Source organism: Lonchura striata, chromosome 7 (genome assembly GCF_050655825.1).
Source record: "Lonchura striata isolate lonStrDom1 chromosome 7, ASM5065582v1, whole genome shotgun sequence".
Lineage (NCBI taxonomy): Eukaryota > Metazoa > Chordata > Aves > Passeriformes > Estrildidae > Lonchura > Lonchura striata.
The window spans coordinates 35,522,167-35,534,227 of record NC_140709.1 but is presented as its reverse complement, the minus strand read 5'-3'; the positions used below and the strand labels follow the sequence as shown (position 1 = coordinate 35,534,227).

General features: G+C 44.7%; 1 protein-coding gene across 1 annotated transcript in view; it reads left to right on the top strand.

Moving 5' to 3' along the window:
* Positions 1 to 3,272, top strand: part of BARD1 (BRCA1 associated RING domain 1) — a 40,985-nt gene extending 37,713 nt beyond the window's left edge. The window contains exons 10-11 of the mRNA XM_021537209.4: positions 1,110 to 1,207; positions 1,913 to 3,272. Of these exons, the coding sequence (XP_021392884.3) occupies positions 1,110 to 1,207; positions 1,913 to 2,242 (428 nt within the window). The 3' untranslated portion in view covers positions 2,243 to 3,272. The remainder of the gene's footprint in view (positions 1 to 1,109; positions 1,208 to 1,912) is intronic.
* Positions 3,273 to 12,061: the final 8,789 nt, after the last annotated feature.

Genomic DNA, 12,061 nt, shown 5'->3' with positions numbered 1-12,061 from the left:
GAGTTCCCATTGCATTTTGTGAGTTTGTATGAACTGACAGCAAATTACTGTGAGTTTCTTTCAAGATCTCTCCAGATTAGTTATTCCTATCCATTGGCTACTTACTGCCGTGGCATCCAAGTGCCTTTGTCAGTGGTATTTCTCTTCACAGCCTTGGGCTTTCTTCCTTTTTAGGGTCAACCCTCCACAGTTCTCTTTTGATTTGGTTCAGTTTATAGATTTTATATACTGTGGGTTTCCTATTTTCATGATGCAAAGAAGTTGCCCAAATTAGAAACATGGTGGAAGGAGTGAGGTGCTATAAAAGTTAACAGCCTCGGCCACATTGTAAATCCTCATGGAACCCTTTGCAAAATCAGCTTTGCAAACTTTTTCCTGGGTAATTCTTATTAATGGCTGCAATGTACATGCAGGCAAAATGTTCCATCCTTGAATGGGTGACCACAGCAATTCCTCTCCCCAGAGTGAGGTCAGGCAGTACATTTTATGGATGTTAGCAATGCATTACCATCAGTGCTTTCTCCATTGGAAAAAATAACTGGCTTTAAAACAAGGTAAAAACATGTTGACTCTAAAAGACAATCTCATTATGCAGCAGTGCTAACAGAAACGAATGCCACTGTTAAACCCCAGCATAAATCTCCAGTTTGTGCTGATCCTGGAGACCTTGAAATCCCATCTGATTTGTTATTTGAGGCCGTAGCTGCTCAGAAGCAGCTTTGTGCTTGCCTTGTAATTGCTCTTTATCAGGCAATTGTGTCCATTTCATAACTGCCGTGTTGGCACGCTGGCTTTGAGCTTCCAGCGATCAGCAGCTTGACATTTGACATTAAGTGCTTGACCTCTAGAGGTTAAGAGGAAGAGCTAATAATTCCTGGTGTTTATAGCACTGATTTTAGTGTATATTACTTCTCACCATCTCGCTTGCATCTTCAGGCACTGTTGTAAATTTTTTCGGGTTTTAAAAGCAAATTGCTAAAGCACACCAAGCTTTGGTGCTGTGTGAATCTAATGTCTTGCACTGTAATAATTTTATCTTAGCATGACTCCTTAGTCCCTAAAATGACATGCAGGCCTAATTTTTGCCTCCCTTACTGTGGTTTTTCTAGGGGTGCAAGCCTGTCTGCAGAGCTCAGCTCGAGAACAAGAAGAGAAGTACGAAGTCCAAGGTGGCCCGCAGCGAGGGCGGCTCAACCGGGAGCAGCTGGTGGGTTTTAGTGCTCCACACAGCCTGGATTAATGACCTGGGGCTGGGCAGCTCTGCCCTTTGCCACACGCAGACGTGCAGGAGATGTAAAATTTTAATGTGGTCTTGTACAGAAAATTTGATTATGTGCAAGGTGATCCAAAGAGCCATGAACACCCATAAAGCTGTCATTTTTCTCCATTAGTGGAGATGTTGCTGTAACCTTGTCAGGGGAACGCTGTATTGCACTCTGTAGTATCACACCTGATGGGACAGGAAGTGATGTGCTTTGGCCTTCTCTGCTCAGCTTTAAAACATAGTTCTATGAGAAACCATTTCTATAAGAGAAATAGTTTTATTACTATTTGTTTCCATTTAGGGCTGTTTTTACATTTAACTGGGTTAATTCCTGGTTATTTACTGGATTACACTGGAGAATTTATTAACTGCATTTTAACAGTAGCTGTATATACTCCTGACTCATAGTTCAAACCCTGTTGTGCTGGAAAGTATTTAAACAGAAGCAAGAATTTACCACATAAACAAGCTTTTCTTGGTTGCACACTTACCCTAAAAACCTTGCCTGTTAAGTTACTGTTCTACTTTCCAGAGAGGGTTATAAATTGTAGGGGTTTTATATGCTCTGATTTTTCCTTTCCACCTTTTTTCTCTCTGTTCAGCTGTGAAGTCCTGTATTCATGCTTGTTTCTTTTTTCTTCCACACAGCTGCCTAAGTTGTTTGATGGATGCTACTTCTATTTTTTGGGACCTTTCAAAAAGCACCAGAAGAGTGACCTGCTGGAGCTGGTGAAAGCAGCGGGCGGCCAGGTCCTGGTTAGGCAGCCCAAACCAGACAGTGATGTGACACAGACCATCAACACAGTGTCCTACCACGCAGAGCCCACCTCTGACCAAAGGCTCTGCACTCAGTACATCATCTATGATGTGGCTTCCAGGTTCCAGCCAGAGAAAATCCGGCAGGGCAAGGTGTGGATGGCCCCCTCCAGCTGGCTCATAGACTGTGTGATGTCATTTCAGCTCCTGCCTGTGAAGTGAATAGCAAATAGCAGCATCCTGAGAGCAAGGCTTTAAAATGGGCTGAATCTTGGGCGGCTGGGATGCTCTGACAAGCTGCTCTGAAGCTGTGATTTCTGTTTTGGATTCAGAAGAGCTTTGAGCATTTAAGTGAGTTACTAAGGTGACTGATATGCTGGAATAAATGAACATACAGTGGAGGAAAGGATTGAAAAATGTGCCTTAGCTTATTTAATATGCTTTATTTTTGCATTGGACTTAATAAATGCTGGAATAAATAATCACTGACATTTTGTAATTGGGATTTTGCAAAATGAAACCTTTTGCTTTCTTGATTTGAACTAGCCCTTTGTAGGCAATTGAGCATGACCCCATTTATGTTGTGTTTAACATCCATTGATAAGGATCTGCTGTAATTATCAAGATTTCCCAGGCCAGAAATTGTATTAAGAAAAAGATGCATTTGAACCTGTGCAGGCATGTCATGTGACATTTATTATAACTTCTTACAAGTGAATTTTGCTGGAAATTTTTCGCATGGGATAAGTCTTGTGGAAATCAGAGTTGAAGAAATGACCTGAATTCATCTGGAAGCAGACACTTTTGAGAACACTGTATTTAAATATCTTGGTCTAAAATTATCTTATTTATAAAATGATTCACGCTTGTAAACATGTAACTAGAATTCATTTCTATTTTCTGAAGGCTTTTGAGCATTGAGATCCTTATTTAATTATTATAGTAAATATTTTTGTATATTTGGGTGGTTGCTCTCATGGCTACTTTAAAGAAAAAAAAAAAACAGTGATCACAAAAAATTGCTTCACTTTACACCATTGTACCGAAACAGCTGGCTCCCCTGGATCAATGTTTGATTATTTCATATTTGTTACAAAATTTCTCATAATGGCTCATAAGTTATTGTCAGGATCTTATGCCCTCTTACATACCCTTATGTAATGTTTTGTATCTTAGCTTGTGAATTTCCAGTTGAGAAATGGTGTCTTGGAATAATGCACAATAAGAATGATGGTTGTGGGCTAGTACACAAGTTTTGTGTGTTTGTTTTTGTATTGTTTGTAATAATGAAACTTTTTGGTGTGCACTAAGTTTGGAGCATCTGTTGCATGAGCTTGGCTGCAGAATAAGTGCATATCCCATACATATCTCAACAGGTAAATGAAAACACTTTTCTGTGAGCTCAGTACAGCTGTGAAGATGGTGTGTCACACCAAGAGCTGTTTTTGCAGAGGAGGAGAGCTGTTTTCTATAACCATTGCTGCTGAAGGTCCTGTGCACTGTAGAACCCTTAGAAGTATTCACAGCAGGTAGAACAGGTAGCGTTTTCAATCGCATCTGCTAGATTTGGGTAGCTGGAGTATCTAAATCTTATCACTTATGCTAGACTGTGATTGCTGTTCACTAAAAGCAGGGCTTATTAATAAGTGGAACAGTCTATGGGATTAATGTGGTTTGGGGTTTTGTGCAGATGAGCACTGGCAGAGAATGAGGTACCCAGTCAATACTATGTGGATTTGGGCATTTGTCTTAACATCATAGCACATCAATATACCTAATGCACTGTTCTTTCCAAAAGTAGCAGTGAATCTCTGCAAAATTCCGAAGAATGGAGCTTTTCTGCCCTGTATCAGGAAGAAATTTGACCCATCAGTAATCCTGCTCTATGTTCTAAAGTGTAGGCAGCACTTTTACAGATTCCTTGACAGATTCAAAGAAACTCGGAAAACTGCCATGAATATTTTGGGGTTTTTTAAGCCATGCTCTGAACCTCAGCTTTGTTCCCTTGAATACAGTTGTGTTATCAAGCAGTGTTTCTCCCCAGTCACATTAAGAATCACTCCATGTCATACTGAGGAGGGACCCTTACCCAGGATTAACTTTGGCCCATCTGCTTCAGGTCTCTGCAGGAATTCAGAGTGTGATCAGCTTATGTACAGGTAGCCTTGAAGAGCCTCACAGTAGACTTTGATGCCAGAGCTACAGCAGGTGCCAAACACTACTGAAGTACTGCAAGTACACAAAACTTAAAGGTCAGTGACACAGACCCTGCTTAATTTGCCCTTTCTCATTGTTGAAAACGGAGGGATAGCACTTGATAAAAAAGCCTTGTAGTAAGCATAGATCAATCCCATTGAATGGATTTTGGCTCCTGCAAGCAAGGCTCTAAACTCCTGAAGCAAGGTAAGGACTTTGTAGGGATCATTTCTCACTGTCTCTTCTAGTCTAAAATCCAGTGTGCACTAAAGGAAAGTACTCAGAGGCAGGCTGAAAATGGGAAAGGTATTTCAGGAAGTGTGAGAGACTTGGGGTCCTGATGGCCATAATAGCGTAGCTTAGAAGCAGTGAGTAGATGAGTTTTTCAAAGAAAATCTATATTAAAGGTTAATGAAGAACTTCAGCTGTAACATGAATTTATATTAGTGTTCTACTAACCTGCATATACTTAATGTGCACTCATGAATGGGGTATTTCATTGAAATAGAGAATGGGTTGGAAGCGACCTTAAAGATTATCTAGTGGTCGTTACCTCATGTGAAAAGATAGAAGCTCAAGACTTGCATTCAGGATTGTAGATTTTTTATTGATCTTGATCAAAAATACTGTGCATTATGGAATGGCTTGGGCTGCAAGGGACCCCAAAGCTCATCTCATCCCACCCCCTGCCATGGCAGGGACACTTTCCACTATCCCAAGCTGCTCCAAGTCCCAATGTCCAAGCTGACCTTGAACACTTCCAGGGATCCAGGGGCAGCCACAGCTTCTCTGGGTACCCTGTGCCAGTGCCTCCTCATCCTCACAGGGAAGCAGTTCTTCCTCAGTTAATTTTCAAGCATATTTTCTTGAAAATTACCTGTTTCTCTTAATTAGTTATTAGATCTGGGACACCTGATAACACCTTCAATAGCAGCATCTGGGGTTCAGTGACAACATCAGTTTAACACCCTGAATAGTTACACATAACATTGTTTGTAAATACTGTGAAATCTTTCTGAGAGATGTTTCAATATTTCTGCAAATGGTTCAGGGAAAAAACAGGCAACCAAGTAGAACCAAGCAGCAGTAGCTGCTTTTGCTCTCAAATCAGAAATGACTTACCTGGGAGGTGCTGTGGTTCTGTTTCTCACAGCACCCTTGTAATGATAACAAGCATGGGAGTGTCTAAAGATGTGTTTCTGGTAAAAAAGATGTCAGCAAGTGCTTCACCCAGCTGGCACCTACACAGCCTTTAGGGGGATAAAGCCCCTTTCTTCTGCTCTGTCCCAAGCTGTGAGCTGAGGTTGAACCTGACCCAACATGGTTATCCCTGATCAGCCTGGGCAAGGCTCACTGGAATGAGTGACTGAAGGGAATTAGTTCAAGGAAAGGAATCATTCTAGGCAGGGGATTGAAGCTGGTTCTGTTTCCTCCGTAGGTCTAGTGTCTTTAAGACCAAACTTTCCCTGGAGCAGTTACCTTGTGAGGCAGTCTTCCAGGAGAACTGCATCTTGGCTGATGCAATTTCTGCATTCTGCTCAGGACAAAGCTGTCTGCATGGACAGTGTGGCCTGGTGTAAAACTGCATGTTGGTGTGGGTTGTCTGGGGGAAGTGTACAAACATTGGGATCACCTGATGCCCCTGCCTGTGCTTGCTGTGCTGCTCCCAACTCCTGAAGGCTGGCTTTGCTGCCAGAGTGGCAGAGAAGGCAAGCATCAGCTCCTCACTCCTGCCCTGCAGTGCTGACAGAGCTGCTGTGCAGGAGCAGTTTTGGCCTGGCCTGTCCTGTCCATTGGCTGAGCTGCCAGCAAAGTCTGGGGAGCAGCATCTTGGCATCTTATTGAGGGCAAGTCTGTGAAACGGTAGAAAAATTTTCCTTTTTCCTCCTTAGGCTATTTTGTACTTCAGTGCTGGAAGATCACCTGGAAATGGGGCAGATGTGATGTCCATTAATCCATTTGGCCCCATGTCCTTTTTCTCCTTTACTCCCATAAGCAGTTTGATGAAAAGGTCTGATTCTTTGATATCTAAGGGTAGTGCTTTGTATTTAAAGAGCCAACAAAGCTGGTTTAAATACCAGCTTAAAAACTACAGCAAGAGGTCTTTGGACAGCCGGATAGTACTGGCTTGGAAATGAGCAGCAATGTCTCAGTGGAACAAATGAAGATTCAGTTGTTTTTAATAGCAGTGCAGCAGTGCATCTTTTCAGACTTGTTTGATTTAAATTAATGGTAGTTTAACTAGTGTTAAATTGTCCTTAAAAGCAGAAGAACATTTTGTGTGCAATCAGATGGAGGAAGGGGAGGAAGCCTCCCCACCTTTTTTTTTTTTTTTTCTTTTTTTTTTCCTATGGAGAAGATGCACTTTGTGTGTTTCAATTAAGTTCCCGGCAGGAGGGCTGGGCTGATGAAGCAGCAGAGAGCCGTCAGCTCCCGCTGCGTGTGGAGACCCCGCTGTCATTGCCTGCTCTGAGATGCCGAGGGCCACGGGAGGCTGCTACCCGGGGCTCGCCGTGCAGCGGGGCCGGGATGTGCGGCTCCACGGCTGGGAGGAGTTAGGGAGCAGCACCGCCCTCGGCTGCCTTACAGTGCCTGCCCTGCATGGCCGAGGTGTTCCAGGGGCTCTGCTAAGCACAGCTGTAGAGTTCTGAGCTCCTGTCGGGGCTGTGCCTGCTCAGTGACAGTCGCTGCAGCAGGAGTGGCTCTGCCAGCAGAGCAGTGCTGCCACGGGGGCTGCACCAGGGCAGCGCTCCCCTTCTCAAGCCCTGCAGCAAAACAGGTACACAGTCACAACAGGGTTAAAAGAGGGATTAAAAAACAGAATATGAAGCAGCAGCTAAGCTGGCTGTCTTGCTCAGCTTGCTGAACTGATAAAAATGTACTTATTTCTTCAGCTAGTGTGGGGCTGGCTTAATTTCCTGCTAGTTTAGTGAACTGCTAATTCTCAGAAGAGCCAGACCTTTTGGTGGGGGAAGCAGGTGGGAGGCTGCCTCTTCTGGGGGCTCAGTTGCAATAGGAAGGCCTCTGAATGGAGGTTTTTGGATTGCCATACACAGCTGTGTGCTTCCCAATCCCCTGAGGGAGTCCCAGTCTCTCTGCAGGGTTTGTGCTGGGTGCTGCTGGCAGCCTGACCAAGGAAATGGTTTTTCTTGCTCTGCTGAAGTGTCAGCTTTGAGCAGCTGGTGCCAGGAGAAACCCAGATCAGCTGTAGTTTGGGTCTAGCTGGAAGTCATGGTCGAGCAAAAATTTAATTCTGCAGCATAAAGGATCTGAAGGAACATTTTAAAAAATTGTGAGCCTTTTAATGGAATTAAATATTAATATGGATAATGCAATCAATGCTTTATTGATTGCATTAGTGACAATAATGTTTAATTCAATAAGTCTGCAGTACCGGGTCTTTTTCTTCCTTTGTGCAGCAAGGGAATGCCATATGCTCTGCCTGGCTGTGCCCCCCAGGCAGAGGAGAGCAGGAGGTGATAGGATTGGGAAGAGGGCAAAGGAGCCAGGCTATGCTCGGGGTTGAACTCCTTCACGTGCCCTCAGGTTGGCTGTGTAAAGCCAGGGTCACTGGCATGGCTGGATTCAAACCAGCTACTCTTAGTAGCATGCATCTTTTCTAAAGCCCTCTTACAAACAATATTATATTGTTATTAATGCAAATATTGCCCCTGACCCCTGTGTGCTTTGCTTCTGGAGCCCGTGCCCGGTGCAATGCTTCATTCCTGCTCTCAGCAGTTGAGTCCCAGCAGCTGTGTCTGTCAGAATGAGAAGATTTTCTACCCTAAGCTCACTAACATGCTTCTGAAGAGGTGCCAGGTTCTGGTTTTAAATCCAGCCAAGCTTGAACAATTTTATCTGTGGTTGTAGGCAGAAGGCTTTTATTAAATTAAAGTCACAGTTTTGTTTAACTGCAAAATTGGAGGCAGATGTTATCCTCAGCTCAGTCCACTCATAGTACAAGGTTTCTGGCCTCTGGTTCTTTGCTTGCTGTGTACCTGTTGCAGAAGGTGTGGTAAAAACAGCTGGGAAGGGTTTGGAATAAACATTTGGGGTTTTTCCTGTAATGTCTTCTAGTGGCCTCTTAAGAGTGTTTGATGAAAGCAACCTTGACTCAAAGAGAGGTGGTGGAACTGCCTATACAGAATTAGCACCTGCTGCAGTGTCTGAGGCTCAAAAGTAGCCTGTCCCTGCCTTGGCTTGGGTCTTGGAAGCTACAGATGTGCTGTCCCAGGCATCAGCAGGACACCAGACTTGCCCAAGGAGCTGGCTGGGTGTTTGTGCCTACCTGCACCCTGGGCCAGCGTGGGGCACTCAAGCTTTTACAAATCTCTGTGGCCCCTGAGGAGATTCTCACCAACAGGCAGAGAAAGTGGGGGGCAGAAAGGGGTCAGGATTTGATTTGGTCTTGTTGCATTCCATCTACATTTATCAAATCCAAGGAAAAGGCCATAATCTTGCTTCTTACAGGGCTCATGTGTTTCAGCACAAAGCCTTGTTAGCATGTAGGGAATCTGGGTGCAGAAAGGATGGGAACAGTGAGCTCAGCTGCAGTCAGCTATCTATCAGGACCAGGTTTGGACACAGTCTCATATTTTCCCTTGGTTTTGAGAGTGTGCAGTCAGGTACTTTAGCGGGATTTGGACTGAAAGACAGGCTTTGAATGCAAAATGCAGTAGAAGCTCCCAAATTCACGCATAAAGGAGTGAGTGATCAGATGCAGCAGCTCCTGCTGTGGTTGAGCTGCTGTGGTAGTTGCACACTATGATCCACAAGCTGGAAGGAGCCACAATTCCTGAAGGCCGGGCAAGGCAGTACTGGCTGTGGATCAATCTCTGGATGGCACCACACTGAGCTGTTAAAATGGGGGTGGCACTGGCACTACAGGCATGAGCAGTAATATTTGACCTTGGTAGGTAAACACACCTGAGTGCAGCAGGGAGAGAGGCTCTAACCAGGCCTGGGGATGTGCTGCATAGACCCACATGTAATTAGTGCACCTTAATGTAAGTATTTCACCTGTCTTTGTGTATTGGTCTCATTCTTTCCTCCTCTTCACGTCACTGAAAGAAAAGCACTTAAGCCTTACAATTCCAAAGCAGAACACACAGAAAGTGAAAAAAATCCTCAAATAAAGGCATTAGAGGTTTTCTGTCTTCTCATTGCCATGGTCACTTTCACCTCTTCTGTTCCTTCTTCACTCTCTGTTCAGGCTGCTCCTGGTATTTCTTTCATCTTCAAAGAGATGATATTAAAGATAATTTTGTAGCTGCTGGAGGAGGGAAATCATTGTTTTGGTGCTTCCCAGACCAACACGAGAATTTGGGAAGGAGCTCATGTTGCACTGCCCATCAGCATTCACGTGGCAATGGAAGAGGTTTTATGCAGGGGCTTCAAAGCTTTGTTCTTGGGATGAGCAACAAAATTCCCCTGCTAAAGGGGCAGCTGCAATCCTCACCTTCCCAGAGCCTATTTTGCAGTATTTCTCTGCTCAAAGCAGATTGGAGAGCTCTCTTTGATCATCTTGAACTTGTAACCACCTTTGCCTGGGTCCCTGCAGTGCCCACTCCAGAATTTTAGCCTTATTCCCTGCATCAGAGCAGTTCCACACTCTGGTTCCCAGGTGTTTCCCTGTAAGGCATTTTGCATTAGCAGCTAGTATCGGGAAATCTGGTACCAAAAGGTTAATGTACATCCATTAGTCCTCTTCCCCCCCTCCTCTTCTTTATGTGCTAGTAGAAGCCAACCAGTTTCATTAAATACATTAGGTCTGGAAAGGGTCTGGAAGCACTTGAAATTCTGTAAGTGCAGAGCTGTGGGGCTATTAATATTGTCCTGTCTAAGCACTGCAGGTAAAGTAGGATTTGTGGATACTGAATGATACCTTTCAGGTATTTTCCAGCCCCCACAACCTTTCTCTTCCTCCTAAAAGGAGTTGGGGCTTTGGAGACCTGCTTAGGATTTACTTGCTTGGCATCTCTTCCTTCTGTGTGGTCTCTCAGCTATGGGCAGGGTAAAGGAGGAGGGATGTCAGGGAAGTTGGGATGGTTGTGTGGGCAGCTGAGCTGGCTTTGACAGCCGGACTGTTCCTCCAGCTGCAGCAAGTGGTTTTCTCCTGCCTCCCCCTGAAGCCAGCATGACAACTGCTGTCCCACTAATTAGAGTGAAGCTGAACCCTGTGAGTATCTCATTGCATTCTCTGACCTGCATTTTAGACAAGGTCAAGCTGTTTCAGTGAAAAAAAATCTATTACTCTTAACGATCTCAAGTGGCAAGAGGGAGGGCTGGCTATTTGTTTTGCCTCCTGATGTGTTTATGATTTAAGGAGCGTGCCACATTCTTTAGCTGAAACCTTATGTTTTAGCACAGCAGACCTTTGAAAGTCAGTAATTTGGGTGGTGGTGCTGTAAGGCCTCCTGTCTCTGTGTGTATTGGGTTTGCACAGCAAGGTTTTGGGAACAGAGAAGCTGCTGGAAGCCCCCACAGGAAGGAGTGGCAGAGACAGCCTGTGATGCACTGACCCATTCCCAGTCTCACATTGCCACTGGGGGAGAGGAGGTAGACAAAAAAGAAATATCTCTACTGAAGGCTCAGAGACACAAAGAGTTTTAGGTGAAATGGGGACATACAAAGCAGGGTGCATGAGCAGGTCTGGGTGTGCAAGTTCAAATGCAGCAAAATCATGGCCAAAAGAAAAGAAAAAAATTCCCACGGGCTTTAATTTCACTTAATGAGAAACCATTCACAGTGTTCCATTTCTGATCCATATCTTTCCATTCCTATTCTAATGGTAATTACTGTAGCAGTTTATTAACAAAGAAATCATTTGATAGCTTTCACATGATCCCATACTTCAAGTATCTAACAACTTATTGATTCAATAGCTTGGCAGTGTTCCTGATTAAGGAGCTTGAGTTTGATTTTTTAAATCACTTTGATCATCTCACATGCAAAGGATGATTATTTTTCTGGTTGAAACATGGGCTGGATTGCAGAATGATGGAATCTAAGCATGTCCTTACGTAGGATCCCTGCTGCACCCACAGTCAGAGTGACCAGTGTCTGTGTTTTTACAGAGGGCTGAGTTACTGCAATCAGGTGTGCAACACACCTGCACAGAGGGAATTGCAATATTTGTCACTACTGAGTGTAATTATGCTGCCCAGAGAACTGTGGATTCCCCATCCCTGGAAGTGTCCAAGTCTGGGTTTCATGAGGCTTGGAGCAATCTGGGGTAGGGAAGGTGTCCCTGCCTGTGGAAGGGGGTGGAACAAGATAGTCTTTAAGGTCCCTTTCAACACAAACAATTCTGTGATGATTCTGTGATCTCTTTACGGAGGGTTTTGTGTTTGCACCTGTGTGCCCTGCTCTGCTGAGCCCCAGGTGCTGCATGGAACAGGTTTTGCAGTGGCAGTGCATTTTGGCAGCTGTCCCTCGTGCTGCAGACTCATGGCACTGCTGGTGATTCTCCTCCCCTGCTCTCGCTTTCTGAGTGGTTCCTCACTTTCTCAAGGTGGTTGGGGAAGTTTCCCCGGACAGCAGTTCCCACTGGGACAGAAGACCAGAACCCTGCAGGAGCTCCTGGAGGGCTGTGCAATTTGTGAGGGGGGAGTCTGCCAGAGCACACAAGCCCAGAGTTGTGGTCCAGCCCCTCAGAGACAACCAGCAGCCAGTCTGCCACTGTTCTGGGATGGCTGGTTTGTGTTTCCACAGGAGTGCAAAATAAGGTTGTCTTTCTGGGAGCAGTGTGTGGCATAGGCTGCTTGTTCGTGTTGCTGTCCTGTTTTTTGAGGACTTCTAGGAGATTGTTCCCAGTTTTACTGGAGGCCAATGTGGGAATTGTGT